General features: G+C 41.8%; 1 protein-coding gene and 1 long non-coding RNA gene across 2 annotated transcripts in view; one reads left to right on the top strand and one right to left on the bottom strand.

Moving 5' to 3' along the window:
* myo16 (myosin XVI) overlaps positions 1–20075 on the top strand; it is a 72165-nt gene that overhangs the window by 19312 nt on the left and 32778 nt on the right. Inside the window, 15 exon segments of the mRNA XM_051070776.1 lie at positions 1412–1459; positions 1461–1521; positions 3584–3708; positions 3853–3978; positions 7059–7134; positions 8677–8827; positions 8986–9136; positions 9306–9416; positions 11392–11457; positions 12638–12765; positions 14135–14240; positions 15522–15639; positions 16970–17117; positions 17711–17828; positions 19413–19530. Coding sequence (XP_050926733.1) covers positions 1412–1459; positions 1461–1521; positions 3584–3708; positions 3853–3978; positions 7059–7134; positions 8677–8827; positions 8986–9136; positions 9306–9416; positions 11392–11457; positions 12638–12765; positions 14135–14240; positions 15522–15639; positions 16970–17117; positions 17711–17828; positions 19413–19530 — 1651 coding nt within the window.
* Positions 14348–19571, bottom strand: LOC127142497 (uncharacterized). Its single transcript, XR_007813285.1, has 3 exons — positions 19468–19571; positions 16987–17071; positions 14348–15278 (listed from the first exon to the last, which is right to left on the bottom strand). It is a non-coding gene; the product is annotated as an uncharacterized LOC127142497 (long non-coding RNA).

Raw genomic sequence — 20075 nt, 5'->3', positions numbered from 1 at the left:
AGAGAAGGTATAATATTATTCTCTCACTCCGACTCACTTATCACCCCTATCTCTCGCTCCTCAAGCTATGCTTCATGCTGCGATAAGGTTTCTTGTTTTCTCATGAATATTTGCAAAGCAGGAGCCGATAATTGTTAATTTTAATTAAGTCTCTTTGTTAACCCGTAATAAACTTTCATAACTGAGCAAAAAGAGCTCCCACTAGACGACACAGATGGATGCACGATGAAACGGCAAACCTCATCACAACAGATTCCCTGATAACTTGAATTGACAGGACTCTGCCACCATTATCCAACTGTAATTGCTTGGCATTTCTTGAATGAAAAACGTTTCCGCTGAATATACATAAAACATATTTCAGAACTGAAAAAAACAAAATCCAGTTGTCTAATTTATAAATCGATTTAACAGTTCAAGGATGCTTTGAGGCTTCAAGGCTCGGTGTCTGTGTGGTTTTGCTGATTGTTTTTTAGAGCACTAAGGTTAACGGCTCTTCATGTTGCTCTGTCAGCTGGCTCCCCCCTCGCATTTTCAGCCATCTTCCTCCCATTTTTTCGTTTTCCCTACTCGTTCCCTCTCTGTCTGCCTAAGAACTGGGTCATAAATCTTTTTGCCGCACTGCAACTGGCTCCTTAGAATTATATTAGCTGTAAATATTCAATAAGGATCCTCACTTAGTCCTCGGTCCCTGTTATCAGACATGGTCCAGCGACGATCGTTACACTGGCTTGTCTTTTATGGTTTAGTCAAACAACAAGAAGCGATTTATGGCTGGATGCTGACAATTGCCACTTCAAAGGATGTATGTTACTTTTAGTACTTAACCCCAAAGAGAGGGTGATAAAAATGAGTAAGACAGTTGGATGGTCCACATAAGTAACTGAAATACATCCTGCATGGCTTGTATACAATTCTGCTCCACTGGTGAAGTGTTGCAACATTTTTGCAAATAATAAGTGCAGTAGAGTTCCCCCAAAGAGATGCAATCAATCATAACCATATTGTGACCAACGACTGTGCTGTAGTCAGAGTAACAGTCATTACAGGAGCCAGATAGAAGGTCTCCTGTTATCTCATACTATAATAGAAGGCTGCTTAGCAGGGTCCTTGTTGAGTAAACATACATTAATCTTGTCATACATACACGCACTTACCCTGATGATCCCAGGTAGCATTAACCAACGCCCTCGCTCCTCACTGCTCCACCCCCCAGGCAGTTATTTAATGAGTTCTTTAATTCAGTGTATTGTCTGTTAATGTCTCCATGGTTCTGCTCAGCTACATGCCTCTGGGAAGCCAAGATAATTGGGCCCACTTTATCATTGATTCGAGTCTGATGAATGGGCCCTGCTAAAACTCACTTTGTTTGCCTCTACTCTGCTTTTTTTCCCCATCCTGTGTCTGGAAGGCTGGAGTGAACGTTATGCTGCAGGATGTCAATGGAAACATTTCTCTAGGACTACGCATCTGAGGGAACTGAGAGCAGCTATATCCTCCGAAAACACCTGGAGGAAAATGGTAAAGCTCAGCACATTTCTTATGAAGAGAGAAAGACAGAAGCAGCTTTGACATTTCACATTTTATTCATCATGAGCTGTATTAAAGGGGATTCCTACCAAGTTTACAGGTCAAGATCTGTTTACAGGTCTTATGGAGTACTACTGCATATATGCAAAAAACATCCATAAATCTAAATGTCATTTAAGGCAGTGTCTGTTGGGTGTGAAGACTAGAAGTTTGAAAATGAAAAAAATCTCTCTGTGCAGAGTGAGAAGAAAAAAATGCTTACTATACCCCTGCCAGCTACTTTTCCTTGAGGCTGTACTCACCACTACTAGCATAGCACACGAATCTGAAAGACTGAACCATCAATGGTTTATTATGTCACCTGTGAGTCTGACAGTGTTTGTAGGGGTGCAGTGCTAAATTGGTGGAGTACTCTCAACAGCATGATTCATTAAAATGTGGTGGCTCATTTCCATGTTATCACACCCCTTTCAGAAAGAGAAAAAATGCATGTAATGACAAAAAGTAAATATTTCATTTCCTTCATTTAAGATGTGCTCAAAATGTGAATGGTTAATAAGTCCTACCCGCTGTTAAAATGAAAGTTTTTTGTGTTTATGTGTGAAGGTGAAGTACACCCACAGGCCTAATGGTGGTGGATTGCGAATAGGGCACTTCACTTTCTACCACAGAGAAAGGTGAAGGTCAGCACAGGAGCTGTGAATAACAGAGATAAAGACACAGAAGAGGAGGAGGCGCAGACAGACGAAAGTGGTAGTGGCACGAACATAGAGTGATAGAGGAGGAGGAGGGAGAAATGCCAGAGAAATACAGAGGGACAGGCAGAGAAAGGGTAGCCGGAATCATGCTGACAAAGCAAGACAGAAACAGATATAGACAATGATGGAGGGTCTTCCCTCATCCATCTGTCATTGGCCACATATGAGTCTGCACAGGATCACATGACAAATGCAAGCTTCTGACTGCAGACAGCTAGCTCATCAAAGCTGAGACCACCCTACACACACACATACACACACACACACACACACACACTCACTCTCTAACTCCCTGGCCACAGATTTTTTTGAGACTTTTCTCTGCTTCTGTCTGCCAGCCCCTGTGGTGATCTCTTTCCTCCTGCCTACCTTCAGCTCCCCCGATACCGCCCCCCATTGCGCTGTGCTTTGCCACCATGAAACACACTCTTAACTCACACAGGCTCACTCAGCTTCTGTTGCTATAGCAACTTGGTTGCATGCCCTCTATCCCCATCAAGTTTGTGTGCTTGTGGGAGAGACAGACTGTCCATGTGTCTCTACATCAGGGATAAAGGAGGAGAAAGACAGTTGTGGTCTACCACAATAGAAATTCTGTTTACCCTCTTATTGTCCTTGCTGCAAAAGCTGAGCTGCTTGAGTTTCATGTAATACTGTTGTACTACATGTAAATGTTGGCACAGGTATTCTTTTCTGTTATGTTATTGATCATATGAGCATGTCTCAAATAGCTGTAAACCTCGGGGCTCTTGTGTGTTTGCAAAGGCAAATTTATTGATTAACTGATACAACTAGTCTATTTGGAAAATTCCCATTAGTTAGTGCCCTAGAGCTTATCACAGTCAAGTATAGATTGATAGATAATCAATCCAGAGAATTACAGCAACTGAAGTCAGGTCCACTGGACAGTGCATTGATCTTGATAGTATTGGATGCCCTTGGCCTCTGTATGTCTGTGACAGCCCAGTAGACAAGTTGGACTTGAATCATTCAAGTCATGGACTGGGACACTGTATGAGGACTCTGTATGTACCAGACCTTGGTTTTGGGGTGGGGGGTTGTACAGATTAAATGAACAAACATGTTAATTAGTGATCTTTATTGGTTTAGGCCCATTTGTTTCTCTATGCTAAGAAAGCTAACCATCTCCTGCATCCAAGCTTTGTGTTTTACACAATAATATGTCAGTGATATTCTCACAAGAAAGTGAATGAGTATTTCCCAAAATGTTTTTACACTTGACAACTGAGTACATATTGTAGCATTAGAGTGTCATTTGTGTTTGTGATTTATAGGTGTGGATGTGTCATCTATGCATGCAATGAAGACGCAGAGACCCAGCACCATGTTGTCTGATGTTAGACAGCTTGTAGCCACAGGTGGAAACCTTAGCCAGCCCAATGATGATGGGGTCACTCTGGTAGGTGGTAAAGAATTGACCTTTTTGTCTCTCTCCCCTTCCATCAGTTATTTATTCTCGTTCTTCAACTCAGTCTTTACCAGATACTGTAGCTTTTTATTTTTTGCTGTCCTAACCTCTCTTTGGTTCTCTCTCTTTCTGAAGCTCCACATAGCCTGTGCCAGTGGTTACAGAGAAGTGGTGTCTGTGTTGCTGGAGAGTGGAGCGGACCCCCATCCTGCTGACGACAACTTCTGGACCCCTCTCCACCTGGCTGCTAAATACGGACAGGTAACTCACAGATGCAAAACAAATTGTCAGAATGTTTTTGTCGTTAATGAAGAAGTCCCCAATTTCAACTCATCTAGCTGTATCGATCCCATGTGATTGCAGTCATTAATGGAAATAATGAGGAAATTATTGATGGATTGTTCCTCAGAGCAACTTGCCTCCAGTTACCCTGCATGCTCTCTGATAAACTGCTCTTTTTGGGCCTATTGATCAGAAACAGTCAAACCGCTGGCACAGAGGAGCACTGCATATGCATTTGTTACAGCATTTTAGATGAGCAGTTTAATGGTCTCTCTTAGAGGAAAGCAGATTGATTTCCAGATGGGGTGGAGGTGAGCTGTTGGAGCGATGGGATCTGGTAGTTTGGGAGTGGTCCAACTATGAAGGAAGGGAAGTGATCACATTCAGATCTTGCTGACCCAACTGGATATTTAATTACATTTCTGGGCTGTGTGCTTGGCTGCTGACAGAGAGAATTTAATCATTTGGTATTTAGAGTCGCTCTCTACTACTTTGGTTCATTTACCCTCAAGGCGTGTTTTTTTTCCCCCACTGGCATGTATTTTCAAAATTATTTCTGTTACCTCACAGCTTATTTCTGTCATTCATACAGATCTGCTGCATTTTTTTTCTCTCTTTCCTCTCAAACGATTCCTTCATCCAGTTGTTAGTTGATCAGATGATAGTTGATCAGTGGAACTTACAAATGTACAAATCTTCCTCCAGACTCTCTCTCTCTCTTTGTGTGTGTGTGTGTGTGTGTGTATGTGTGTGTGATATATAAGTGCATCTGACTTCAGAGTGGCAGTCTAGAGGATTGGAGAATCGATTAGGTTTCCCTTGCAGTGTTAAATCACTTCGGCCATTGGCTGTTCACTAGTGCCGGTGCTTTGCCTCCTGCATACCAACTAAACCCTGAGCCTTCTTAACACACGCCACCATTCCCTCACAGCTGACAATGACACGTCAGTAACACAGGACATTGTAGGTTCAAGATGTGTGCATGTATTCAGTAAAGTATGGTTCTGCTGATATGAGGCAGAAGTAAACTGTTGCCTAGAAACATTGGCTGGCAACTGTAACACTAGCTGGTACATTAAACCCAAAGACCCCTTCTGCAGTGTGGCATACACACTGGACTGACCCTTTAAGAAGATGTATGACCCTATTACTGCAGCTAATTAAGCTTCCCTCTCTCGGTCTTGCGATAAGTTAGACCTTGGCTCTTGGCTTCCCTTGTTTGAGTTAGGGGATTTTAAATTGTGTCCTCTTGAGGGAAGAATTTTTAAATAGACCTGTGTTGGATTTTCAAACAAAAATGACAGGATGTTAAGATACAACACTACTGGGACTGGATTAATTCACTTTTTTTTCATTGTGAAGTTGCACATGAAGGCTGTGGTGATATGCCAACCACAAGGTTTATTAACAGTAAAACATTCTAAGGCACTTTAGTGTTAATCTTAAGATTAATTTTCATATCTGAAATATATTGTTAAAAGGACATTTGGGTCCTTACCAAGAAATATCTGAATGTACGTCAGCTTTAATTCGGTTAGGTGAGGTTACTTTGGCCCCGCTGAACCCTGTGTACTCACAACCTTTTCCTGGTCCTCCTGTAAACTTTGACCCATTGAAGAGTTCAGATCTTGTGGTGGTACTGACGTGTTGTTAGTATTTATAGGGTGTTAGTGCAGCTGACAGGGTTTGTGGGCAGTCGAGATGCTGTAGACTCATAAGTGAACAGCTGTTGGCATTGGTCAGAGCCAGTCTGCTGAATGTGCTAAGTCACTCTCCTCTGGTAGCTGTGGGGCAAAACCATGTATATCCAAAATTTGTGTTGGTACAGGAAATAAAACAATAATTGGACCCTGGGAGTCAGACTTAATACTTAAAACTTAAAATCTACAGACAGATGTAAAGGTTGACCAATAGAATTGATATATAGGAAAAAAAATTGAGTTAAGAGGTTTCTACTCTGATTTTACTCTTGTCTCTGGGAAGCCTTTATGATGCAGTAAACTGAAAAAAGTAATCAGGAAAACTACTTTAGACACATTTATATTTTGTTTTGCCACCTAGTAAGGTAGCTCAAGCATAATTATATATGCATATATATATACTTGCTGTTTAATATACTGTATGCACTAATAAAAAGATGGAAATGCAGTATGTTGAAGTGTAATGTAAGTATTTCCATGGTAGTGAAGACAGTATAGAGCTCATTCTTTAAACAGTGTTTCATTGCATTGAAGCTAAATATGAGTCTGAAAACAGAACCCTGGAAGGGGATGTTTTGGGTTTATTATTTCACAAGAATATTCCCCTAGAATTAGCTCTGGTTGTGTAGCTCCTTGTGTATAATTATTAGCCAAAGTCATTTCATTTACGTTTTGCAATGACTGATCTCTTTATGTTTATTGAGCTGCTGAGACCGCCTCTGAGTCATGTCATCTCTCCTACATTACCAAGAAATGATGTAGAAGACCTTTGTCTATTATCCATAAATCGAATCACACTTCAGATATGACAGCACATCACACACTAATCATAAATCAGTATTCACAGATCACATAGTGCATACACTTCTTGAATTCGATACAGCAGTCAATCTGCAGAGACAAATTGGGGTGGTAAAAGAGAGAGTGTAGACAGACTGAAAATAAGAGAGTAATGAGAGGGAAAGGACAACAAGTCAGAATGTAGCCTGTGTGCGCACAGTTTTAAGGTGAAATGGAGACAGAACAACAGAAGACAGAGGTGACATCCCATGTCACTTTAGAAATGAGGGTAGATGACTAGAGGGTTCTTCCACTGTGACATGTGACAGAAGATAGACCCATTATTAAAGGATCTCCTCAGTCTGGGGCAACACTTGTACAGACATGTCATGCGTGACATACACTGTATATATCATCACCTTAATTCTTAAGACCTTTACCAGGAGGGTCTTCCGACAAAAAAAATAAAAACATTAGAAATCTGCTATGACATGCTTTTCAGTTGACATATTGGTGTATTGAGAGAAGGTGCAGTTAAATAAAAAAGATTGATGTGGATATTTCTCCCATCTCTTACAGACAAGCATCGTTAGCCAGCTCCTGAGACATGGGGCGAACCCGACTCTGTTGAACTGCAACCAAGACAAGCCTTCAGGTAACGCATTCATGTATTCACACAAATACACACAGACACACAAATAGTGCAGGTAGAATGAGAAAGCATGTTTTAGCAAGCAGGAGGTAATGGAGCAAAGAAGCTGAAAAATGGATTTTGACTTATTCAGCTGAGCCTTTTCAAATGCATTAATAACTATGATGATATAAAACATAAGCTCACACACACACACAGCGAATAAGGCTCCCTCATAATCAGTCTCTGGTGAGCCTATCTGTGCGCATCAGAGTGTTATCTTCAAGAGAGAACGCATTTCTTAATGAAAGAAAACATTAGCACCTCATTCTTGCCTGTACACACATATATGCACTGATTAAATTTGGGTGTTATCAGTAACCATAAGAGGCTGGTGTGATGAATTTGCTAATGGGCATAAAGTAAGCATATCAGCCAAGAGTGTGAATTGTACTTTTTAAAATAATGGACGCACAGAGGATCAACAGAGGATGTCCAAAATAAGACAATTACTGTATGCTTGGCACCAGATATCAGGAAAGACATAAATAAATAAATTCTTCCAAATCGCAAAGTGATATAAATACCATCTGAAAAATATTCCCCACTCCTACAGTGATATTGTATTTATAGGTGCCCTTTAAATCCCACCCTCCTAAATTTAATTTGGTTTTAGGTAACTTATAAAGTTTTTGCAGTTATTGGCTTATGATCCTGATCAGTCTTCCAAATTTCCTCCCCACACACACAGGGACACAGCAGGGGTAGAACTCCTTGCATCTCAAACCTGAACAAAGTCACTATAAGGCCACCCATTGAACTGGGCTGCTGAAGACTGCAGTGTAGTCACTATAAATGTTAGCAGTGTCTTTTGTGTGATGGTGATGAAATGTGTCATAGAGAGGGTTCTACCTAGAATATCACAGCTGCCTCTAACCATTTACTCCTGTGTCTTCATCTCACCTCTGGCTGCCTCACTCCAGCCTTAATCAATAGAATAGGCTTTGTAAAGACGTGAGACAAGCCATTAGAGACTGACACAACCCCCCTCTTTTTCACTTGTAGACCCTGCACCCCTCTTTAAGCAGTCACATGACGAAAGAAAGACAGAGCACGAGATGGGAGTCTAGGGGGTTGTCAGTCACAGAGAAATAAAAAGACAGGATGAAGCCATTCCCCTCCCTTGTGCCCTGTTAGACCTCATTACAGAGAGGGAGGATCTTAACTCCTCTTCTTCTTAAGCACAGTTGGATTGATCCACAGTGGGGTTTACATTCTGCACCAGTGCAGGCTCATCCACACAGATTGTGAGGGGCTGACATGGCGAAAGACAGGAGAACAGAAGGGTTGTTTCACAGCAGAGAATATTATGCTTTTGAACTAACAATATCACCATAATCTCAGTCTCTTTCACCAGTGTCTTTACAGTATGGAGATAACCATGCAAGTCGTAGAGAATAGTGAGGATATCCATTTTGGAGCATACACATTTGACATTTTGGAAGCTTTAGTCTATAATTAAACTCAGATTGGCTGATTAACCTGTCCTGTGTGTCCTTTCACCAGACATTGCCGCATCAGAGCCTATAGCTGATATGCTTCTGAACGCAGAGGAGAGCTGGCTGCAGAGACTGAAAGACCCCTCAGCTCCTCTGCCGTCCACAGACCAACGTTATGATGGCGGGTCACACGACCTCACCACACCCGTCAAAAACCTGTGGGTTGACAGTTTCATAAGCACAACTGTTGTTTTACGGTTACCACATAGATTCTGAATATTTTTTTTTCCTTTTCTCTCATCCACCACATTGCCCTGAACCTGCCTCCTGTCTGTCCACCTACTGTTTCCTCCATTTCCATGACTACTAAATGCAGGAACCCCTTGGGTTTGTCTATCTCTAAGCGGGACAGTCTTCTGGAGAAATGTGCCATGTTCAGAGAGGCAGGTGGAGCATTGAGTGGACAGCCCTCCCAGGACAACAGCCTAGATGGCCCCTTTAGCTCTGGAGCTAGCAAACTAGAGCAGGTACCTTGTCTTCTTATAGCCCCTTTTGCACAAAAAACACATTTTGATACTGTAGTAGAGCACAGATAATCCCAAGTATCTCGGTAGATTATGAAAGAAATTCATTTTAATTTTGCAGTCACCTTATAATGGCATGTTCCTTTTAACTCTTGACCTGCATTTTCCTCAGGTCAAGCTGATGCCTCCAGCACCCAATGACGACTTGGCATCCCTTAGTGAGCTGACGGACAGCAGTCTGCTCTATGAGATGCAGAAGCGCTTTGGCAATGACCAAATCTATGTAAGACTTCACTCTTCACTCTAGTTGTTTATTTGTGTTGGAGTGTTGTGGTGTTAATGGCTTGGGAATTTCAGGATGAGATGTTTAAATCACATTTCACATACTTCATACCCATGAGCACCACCATGGGTTTCCTTCTAGCATATGTACATGTAGTATACTCTCTTTATATAAATGTCACACAGTGCATCACACATACTGTATCTCCTCAATCTCTAAAACCTATTGTGGAAATGATATTTGTATTTGTGACCCATGACTACTGCTACAGTCCAGTGACTGGTGGTCAATAGTTTCCACACATACACACACACACACACACACACACATGCATACATAGACTGGTGACAATTGCAAAATCAATACCATTTAGATCAATTTGAAAGATAAATCCATAACTATATTTAAGAGTAAAATACCCTCTTACCATCTCCAACAATGGTCAATTTCATATTCCTGTCATTTTCCCCACTCCTTTAAAACTGTGGTCTGGCCCATACTTCTCCATTGGGACTGAGCTCCATAAAGACTGGAACTAGATCAATGTGAAGCTATTTGGTTCACTCTTCTGTGAAGAGGCAGTCTGTTAGTCTGTTATTATAGAAACCCAGATGGGCGACAGACAGTAGGGTTAGCCTCAGCAGGGGACACAGACAAGGGGATGACAATAAAGGGAAGTAGAGTGGTGGATAATGAAAAGAGAAACAATTAGAATTCAGCATAATAAGGACTGAGTACTTACCATTTGGAAAAACTGGTGAAAAGAAAGAAGAGTGAGATGACAAAGGTCAGCTACCACAGGTATATCTGAGCACACCTGATCTGATTTTGTATGAATCCTGTATGAGTCATGTGTGCACAGGGCACAGTAATGTTCAATTTTCTTTGTTGCAAAGATGATATTAAGCCAGGAAAACCCAAATAATGGCTTGCAACTTGCAACTTGCAACTTAAATGACCCTTCTTACCTGTGTCTATCTAATGTGGTTGATCTTGCATACATACAGTAATAGAGGGAATTTCAAGGAAGAGGTGAACAAAGTAGACGTTTTGAAGGACAGAAACGGGGAATGGACAAAAGCAGTGAACGCTCCATATGCTCCCAGCAGGGTGGTCAGAGATGGAGCTTTGATGAGTGATCTGCTGCCTTCTGCCAGGATAGAAGGACCAGTGTACCACTAAACCCCTGAGGAGAGCGGCAAGAAACTGGGGGACGAATATGAGAAAAGACAATGATGAAGGCTGGGTTATTGACAAGCATGTGATGAAAGAGTTAGTGAGGGCAAGTGGCTCACTATTTTTAGGTGGGTTTGAACAGTTAAAACCACAGAACGCTAGGACAGTTGGGAGAATTTTCCTCTATGTCTGCAAGCAGTGGGAATTTGTTCAAGTCATTAACCTTGAGCCAGGGCCTAAGGACAGAGCAGCATGTTACAGAATGTTAGCAATGCCTGTGCTTTCCCAGGGGACAGTGTGAGCTTTCAAATAGCTTCCAGGAGTCTTTGTGAGAAACAGAGTGTTAGCAGTTTAGTGGAAAGGGTCAGAAATTGGCAGTTGGTTATTTTTGTCTAAATGGCTTGGGGTTTGTGTGTACTCTGTGTGGGAGGGCAGGTTTGATATTTTCATTGGAGAAAGGTCATTATTGAGGTTATCATTGAAGGTAAGGGACCTTTGGACCTTGACCTTTTTTTTGCCATGAGTTTACCATATTCTTATGGTAATAGAGATGATCACTTCCATGAATATTGATGTTAAGGAAAGAGTGGGACAGCACTTCTGTTTTCAGGTCAGTGTTAGCTTTGGGCAGTCTGTAAGTAATTATAACCCAGCAGTGTGTATGTCTAAACAGTCTGTCAAACTGTGCCCCCTCAAACCCAAAAGATAAATCTTTTATGGTACTGTGTGAACTTCATGGTTTTCAGCTGAGTTACTGGGATGAAGATGACTCACATGTGTTTTTTCTGCTCTCTTGTAGACTTACATTGGACACATCCTTCTGCTGGTCAATCCAAATAAAGAGCTGCCAATCTATTCCACTTTGGTAAGCATTTGTCTAAATGGCCTACATTTCACATAGGCTTACAAGATATGCCAAACTTAGTTCTCCTGATGTTGAATTTGCAGGGTCTAAGTATACTATGATCCCTGCCAGACTTCATACTAGGAAAGCTATGCATGGTACTGATCATGCAAAATCATACCATAAAGGAGGCATGTTTGCTGTACAATGAGCAAGGCATAAACAGATGAAATGGACCCCATGGCTGATAAATAATGCAGTCTTCCTGTCAGTGATACACAGCTAAGGCTAAGATAAGGCTGACTCTGCACCAGCCAGGAAATAGAGGGATCCAGTTTAGCTAGATGCACACACTCAGGAACATTATTACTCTACCTCTACAGTATAATGAATTAATTTCAAAAAACACTATTGGTGAAAGCAGCATATGTTACATTCTACAGCAAGACTAGACTGTCAGTGAATGATTGACAAGGTTCTGGTTCTTTAATTCAACAAGGTGTGTCACCTTATCTTAAATAGTGGGTTTCATTTTGAAATAGCCGAATACATGCCAGGTTAGTGCTTGCCCATGTGGGCCCAGGAGGGGTTGAATGGAGGAGGAGACATCTTCCACTGCCATGACAGAATGATGCCAAGCCCCTTCTGGCTGTCCCATTCCTGTCTGTGTCTGGATTCACTCCAGGCATCTATGCCCAACTGAGGGTGTGCAGAGGAGCAGGGAGGAGCCAGTGTAAGAAGGACATATGTCACAACATGTGTGATCTGCTGGCCGTCTGTCACCTCTTCTGGTCTGGTGGTCCATTGCCCATTCTTTTCCATAGTCACAAACACATCACTAGCACACATCTGCTGTGTTGCCTCACAGTTCAGTATTATAAACAACTGAGGCTTCACCGTCTGATACACTGAATTTAGAACTAGGACTAATTCCTTATTTAACCCTCCCTGGGCATACATTGTGCAACTTTTTCAAGTTTCATCATTTCTACATCATCACATGGTTATAATTAGTAGTAATCTACACCTTGTTAGTGAGCTGGACACACAGGTATGTAAAGTTAAATGCATCTGTGTTGCTTAGTGCAGGTGTTTGTCACTGTTACATAAGTTTGTAATCCAGTGTTTTGATTAAATGTCTCTCTCTCTCTCTCTCTCTCCCTTTTTCTCTTTCTCCCCTCTCTTTCTATCTCTTTCTCAGGTGAGTCAGCTGTATCTGAGCTCCACAGGTCGTCTCTGCTCCTCTCTGCCCCCTCACATCTTCTCCTCAGCAGAGCGAGCTTACCACATGATGCTGCAGGAGAGACGTCCGCAGTGTTTTATCTTAAGGTACACCCACTTCCTTCAACATACAGACACTGAACTTTATGCCTTGGGATTCTGAGACAAAAATGTTTTCAAGTTCAGCTGTCCACCTGGTTTGTCCATCCCCCTCTGCCACACACCTGTTAAACACTCCCCGTGAGATTAATAGCTCTCAGCCTGAGCCGAGCTGCAGACCTGTTCAGTGTTCACAGAGAGATGAATGTTTGCTGGAAGCATTGCAGCGTTTTGTTCTTTGTCCTCTGCTGGACGGAGGCAGCTCCCTGATTGCAGTTAAATTCTCTTCCGGCTCTCGAGTGACATTCCCACTGAGTTGTAACAAATCTGGCAGAGAGTTCATCTCTATCTCATTCACACACACAGTCACACACAAACATACCAGCATGTAGGGATGTTGTAATGTGCATTTGCATGTGTACACATGCTCTCATTTCCTTGATTCTCTTCCTATTGTACTCTGTCTCTCCTTATTTCTCTTTTGTTCAAGCTTTCTGTTAACTCTGTGTCTCCTCACACATACACTTAAGTACACACACACCCACACACTTCTACACGTTTACAGGCAATCAGCGGCCATGATCCCTCGAGGCTAGTGCTCTAGCAAAATGCCCTTGAAATCTAATATAAACTGGTAAATGAAAAGACAGTGAAAAGGCCTTTAGACCTCACACTCAGCAGGGCCATTAGTAGGAAATATAGCAACACACATACTCACAGACAAACAGTGCACCACAGCGCACTGCGGTCATTAGTAAGGGCTTCTGACCTTCTGAAGCCATCTGCTTGGTGTTACTATGCCAGTCTCAACTCTCTGCATGCCGGTGAGTGTCAGAGCATGTACTGTAGAGGTACCTTATGTCAGATTTTAATATCCACTCAATGCCAAATTAAAAACAGGCCTCCAGTGTCAGGTAAATTGTGGCGGTAACAGCGTGTGAAAAGTGGTGGTCAGTAGAGCAGTACTAGTGGTGTGAGAAAGAGAAAGAGAAAATTTGATGGAAAAGGGTCCCTTAACAGGTGATGTCAGGTGGGTGGAGACATGTCACTGAGGTGACAAGTAGGATGACTAAAGCATCACACCTATTCTCCTGAGACATGTAGAGCAGTACAACACACAATGTTGCTTGATTTTTGCCTTGTTAATTTTGCCTTTTATGCCTACTTTTGGCTTCCTTGTTTGTCTTGATTCAAGCCAGGTTACTGTACCCTTGTTTAAAAATCATATGGTATATGATAGAGCAAGATCTCCCTTTTACTATATTATACAATACATTACAACTTATTTATTCATAAAATGTGTACACATCTCTGCGATAATAATAAAATACTTGCCTAAAATATGAATGAGAGATTCTACATTTTTCTGTCTTTGTAGTGGTGAAAGTGGTTCTGGGAAATCAGAGGCATGCAAGCACATAGTGAGACACCTGATGGCCCGTTCCAGCTCCAAAGGCTTTGCACTGGATCCCAGGATGAAACATGTAAGTCTGGACCTGTACTACTCTATAATACACTTCAGACAGTCTTCAGATGGGTTGTCCTGGAGGCTTATAAGGAACATGTGATGTAACTGCAGTGTCCTGGTCATGATCCTCGAATCCTTTGTTGCTCTCATGTCCTTGTTTCTTTACTTTGACCAAGAAAATGATCTTAGACACAATTGTGCTATCTTTTTAATTTTATTTCCATGCTCTATGCAATGAGTCCTCACTGAGAAACTCCTGAATATTTTTCTGTTCTTCAAAATGAAGAACAGATCCTATTGTGAATCCTATTGTGCTTATTGTTCCATCCCCCATGTAATCTCTGTAATAAAAAAATCAGATATCAGATGAATGCATCCTGCTGTTCCTTGTTGCTGTAGTGTGGGAGAGAATAGATGTATGGCGTGGCACACCACAGTATAGAGCCATTGCTTGTAGTCTTTTCCTCTCTATTAGATGGCTGATCATTTGTCAGAGATGCAATTTGAGCATTCAGACCCATGTTTGATCGCATCATTAAAATTTCCATTACTGTGGCTCTATCTCCATGATTCTGGTTCTTTAGGACAGAACCATTTGCAGAAGGGCGTTCTTTTTAGAAGGGAATTCATTCCTCCTTTTCAGAGTATAGAGGGAGAGTTGATTAAAAAAAGATATGTGTGTATAGAAGATCAACAAGTACCCATTGTGGTGCATTTTCCAAGTGAATCAGGAGATGCTAAAATCTCAAAACTTTTTGGTAGAATAGATAATGACCAGAAATGTTTGTGGGGAAAATATATTGGCATATTTTGATGAAAGAGAAAAAAATGAATTGGCACGGTTGGAACTTAGTACCCTCCCTCCTTCTGTATATGAAAAACAGAAGATAAGAAAAAAATCTGTCATTAAGGTCAGCACTCATATCACTGCCTCTTCTTGTATTCACTGGTGGTGCTTATCACAGCATTGTATAGCCTGCAAGTGCAAGTACTGTGTTCTAATGAAGTCATCGTTATGTTGTCGATATCTGGGTCAGCTCGCTCTCTGATCATCCTGGGACAGAAAAAATAGAGAGTACCCATATAATGGTTGCATATTGACATCTAGTGGTAGACTGTGGAATGTAAGTAGAACTCATTTTGTTATAGCTCTAGAAGTCTAAGAGAGGTACTATGGGTAAACCAATATCATTATTGGAAAAGAAGATGGAAACAGAACATACTTATTCTACAGTAAAAATCTAATTCTAAAAATATTGTAAAGCACTGTTAACTTTTCTTTTGGTTTGATATACAGGTGAACTGTATTCTGGAGGCCTTTGGCCACGCAAAGACCCAGAGGAACAACAGCTCAAGCCGCTTTATCAAGTTGTTGACCATTCAGTACTGTGATAAGAGGAGGACACTGCTCAGAGGTAACCTACATTTCTGTCACTATAGCACTGGATGTGAACTAGTTGTTTGTCAATGAGCTTCATTGTTATATCTAGTGGCTTTCAGAAAATCCTCACTTTCACATTGTATTGTTCTGTAGATTTTAGAATCTAGCTTTTGTGCAGAACTTTGCACTGCTCATCACCTGGCTAATATAATCCCTGTGGTGAAGTATGGTGGTAGCAGCATCATGCTGTGGAGGGGGTGGGGGGTGGGGGGTCTCAGCAGTAGGGACAGGGAGACTGGTCAGAATTGAGGTAATGTAGCCAAGGTCCTTAAAGAAAACCTGCTTCAGAGTTAAGACCAGGGATGGGGCCATGGTTCACCTTTCAACAAAACATGGAGTGACTTCAAGTTTCTGACTGTTCTTGACTGGCCGAGCCAAAGCCCAGATTTCAGCCCCTCAGAAGATCTGAGGAGAGAGTTTGCACACACTTCCTATCAAATCTAACAGAGCTTGAGAGGATCTGTCAGAAATGGGATAAACTGTCTAAATCCACGTGTGCAAAGCTTGATGAGGCTTATCCAGGAAGACTCAAAGCTGTAAATGCTGTCAAAGGGGTTTTAACAAAGTACTGAATTAAGGGTCTGAATTATTTTATTATGTCTATTTGTATATTCAGTTCAGTATTGGATTTTTGATAAATTTGCTAAACTTTCTGAAAACACATTTTCACTTTGTCATTCTAGATTGAGAGTGCAGATTGATCGATGAAAATAAAATTAAATGCACAACACAGTGTGCTAAAGGTGAAGTGGTTTAAATACTTTCTTACGCCACTGTAGTATAGTGTAGGAGTAAGATGAAAAGCTGATAAATGTCTGGACGTTATACTAAATTCTTCTATCGCTATCCTAGGTTTGTTTTGCTATACCTTAAGTAAAACATTTCTTCAGTTCTTTTTTAGCCCATTTATTTGTGATTATTTTAACAAACTAAACATGAATTGCCAAGAAAACTGAAAAAATTGCTATTGTTTTCACAGTCTGGATCACTATGTTTATAAGAGTAGTACAACTGGCTGTAGGCATAAACCATACAAAATTACTGTAAGTGTAATATCAGGTGCAAAGTAGTGAATCACCAGGAGGGGGCATTAAAAACTCACCAGTCTGCTGCTGTGGTGCTGTTGAGTTCCATTCCTACAGCCCTGCTGACCTTATTTAACCCAGTTAATTTGATCAGAGCACTGGTTTTTGAACAGTGGCCGCACCTTTGATACTCAGGACTGACTGAACTATAAGCAACACTGCTGAAATTGTATTTACATACTCCTTTTATTAAAGTATGTATCACATTTGGTGTTTAAGCCCGTGTGTACACCTACATGCTGGAGAAAGCTCGTCTGGTCCACCTGCCTCCTCACCAACACAACTTCAGCATCTTCTATCTGATGGCTGAAGGCCTGTCGCCTGAGGAGAAGAGCACACTGTACCTCAACAATGTCCTGGCTCATAGGTATGAGGCCATCATGTGCCATATGTGTATTACTAGTTCTAAAAATCACAAGAGCTCTTCAGTTTAATGTTGCTTTAAGTGTTCAGACATCTCAAGTTCAGTCTAAGAGACCTTACCTGCAGAGGCCACAATATACAGTTCAGTCCCACTCTAATGATATAATACATGTCGGTGCATGAATGTGCTGTATCAATGTGTAATGTACATGTGTGTGCCTGTGTCCATGTTTGCACATTTATATGAATTTGTATTTCCTACTTCATGATTTGTGTCTGTGTCACACATCCCTACTCATGCATGCTCTTACTTGTGGAGTGACTATGACTTTGAGTTACTATGGCTATAACAAAAATACTTACTCAACTCAGTCTGTTCTGGAGCCTGAGAAGCACGCTAGCCCCTCTGTTATCATATCAACCCACTGTGTGTCTGTATGTCTTTGCTGTGTTGTGTGATCCAGTCTTACAGATTTAAAACCCCGTTTGCCCTTTCTCTAGAAGACTAGGCCTCACCTTGTCATCCATGCTTATTTTGTTTTTGTAGTTGTCTGAAGTATTGGTCCATGTTGCCTCAGATTTCTGTCTCTACTTCAGGTATCTCAGTGGAGGATTTTCTGGGGAGAACCCTCCAGTAGCTAAAGCCTCTGCCCAGAGCAGGGAACGCCTTGCTGCAGTCAAACAAGCCCTGCGAGCCCTGGGCTTCAACAAGCAGGTATTGACTGGCACTGCATGCTCCTCCTGTTGTGTCTATTTATTCAAAGGTTATTTAGAGTAAGGACAATTCAAAGTGTCACAGACTCTGAAATAGCCACTTAATGATGTCATTAATGAGATTTTACCTCAGACTTTTGCTGGCACAAACTGATACAATATGACGTGTTCATATTTTAGCCTAGGGCACTGAGGGCTGCAAAGGACACAACAGTTCTACCAATTCAGGCACATGAAGCATTTTAAATGAGACAGGTGTCACCTTTTGAGACGTATTTGACACAGATCCTGAATTGGAATTCAGCACCTGTTTCAATTATCTATCTAAAGACCATATGAAATTTTGTGACCAAATGCAGAAGACAGGACGTTGATTTATGCATACAGTGTGCATGCAGTGGGCCATGGCACAGTCCGTCCTGTGCTCGACCAGCTGTGCTCCCAGCCTGTTATCAGGTTCTATTCTTAGATTTCCAGTCAGCATCTGTCAGCAGTGAGTGACCACTATCTCACCTTTTAATCCTGTAGCAGTCGATACATGCAGGCAAGCAAGGGACAGAGAAGCAGCGCAAATAGAGACTGTATTATTAGGGCACTAATGTGAGAGACCAAGGGATACAAGAAGGAGTGGGGGAGTAGGAGTGGACATGGTGGACCACCCATTGGTCTCTGTCTAAGCTCTCATCAGGGGACAACTCCCAGTCCAGACCCAAAGGTCAATCGTCATTAACGCTCCCTATCGCTACTTTTCTCTCCCTTGTTCCCTTTCTTCTCTTCCCTAAGTGGGAGGAGGAGGGGGCTTCTCTCTGTGTGTGGAGTGTCAGACAGAGACTAATGCTTGTGTTTATCTCCCAGATATCAGCTCCAATATCCTGCCTTGAGAGAGTGCACACACAGACATATTCACACACACGCACACACAGCACACACGCACGCACCCTCAAACTCAAACATCCCCCCTCTCAGAGCAGTAGGTAATGGGGTATTCCATTAAGCGTCCTCTACTCAAGGGCAGAGAGGAAGGGAGAGTGGGAAGTGTGTGAATGGAGGGAGGAGGGTTGACGTGTTATTAAAAAAGCAGTGTTTCTAAATGGTATTCATGCTTTTTTTTGGCTGCATTTTGAAACACATTGAAGTAATATATAGATATATAAACATGATATATTTCTGTTATTGTCAAGGAATCCCTTGAAAATTAAAAACCAACAATACTCCTGTGTAAACAATGTGTTTTTGGACAATAAAGAGGTCAATGGCAAGGGAGAATAAACTTTGGCTACACATGCTTGTTAGAGGGATCAGTTTGTAGGATTGTGTTTTTCTGTTTTCAAGGGATTTGTTGACATTTAGATAAATTTAGCTTATCCCCACTCCTGTGCTTTAAAAGACACTGGACTTAAGGTCATGACAAAAAAGAGAGCTCAGCCTTTCATGTGCAAATTGGTATTAAGAAGAAAACAAATGTTTTGGATTTCACCAATTGCCAATTTCCAACTGCTAGTAGTAAATATTTTATCTCTAGATCACCACTTTCTTTGCTCTGTCTTGCTTATTCCTTTTTCCACTGTCTCTCTCTCTCTGCTAGGAGGTTGACTCAGTGTTTATGCTGCTATCTGCGGTGCTCCATATTGGGGACCTACGTTTTACTGCGTTGACAGATGCCGATACAGCCTTCCCTTCTGATCTGCAGCTGCTGGAGAGAGGTCAGTCCCCCTGTCACAACCAGGCGTCATTTCCACCCTATGTGGAGGTAGTGAGGAGGAGGGAAGCATTACACTATCTCTACTGGTTTACCTCATCATCATAGCTCCTCCCTCCTGCTCTCTCCCTTGGAGTTCTGCTTGGCAGCTTACCAGGATTAGCTTAAGGCCAGACAGTCACCTGTTTGGTAAGCTGCATTTTCTGCCAAAACGTAACCTTGGTGAGGAGAGAGTGTGTTTCATACACGCACTTTCCCACTTTGGGGCAGTGTTTTCTCTCTGTCTGGCTCCTTCATTATGCAACTGCTACATGTGTCCCTGTGACAACTGACCTTTTTTGAGATGGTAAACAAATGACATCAGCGCCTGAACGGGAAAGACACAGTTGTTGTCAAGGAGATGTGATGTCATGGCTGGTGATTTCAGCAAAGGGTTTTGAGGTTGCTGTTACCTTCTTCTGCTTGTTTTTGGGCTCTGCTCAGAAATCCACTGATGACTAATTGCTACCAGCCCCACCAATTGATTAAGCAGGAATGAGCTATAGCAGA

This window comes from Lates calcarifer, linkage group LG1 (assembly GCF_001640805.2).
Source record: "Lates calcarifer isolate ASB-BC8 linkage group LG1, TLL_Latcal_v3, whole genome shotgun sequence".
Classification (NCBI taxonomy): Eukaryota; Metazoa; Chordata; class Actinopteri; family Centropomidae; genus Lates; species Lates calcarifer.
Note: the sequence above shows the minus strand (reverse complement) of the source record. Positions and strands in the feature narration are given on the sequence as shown.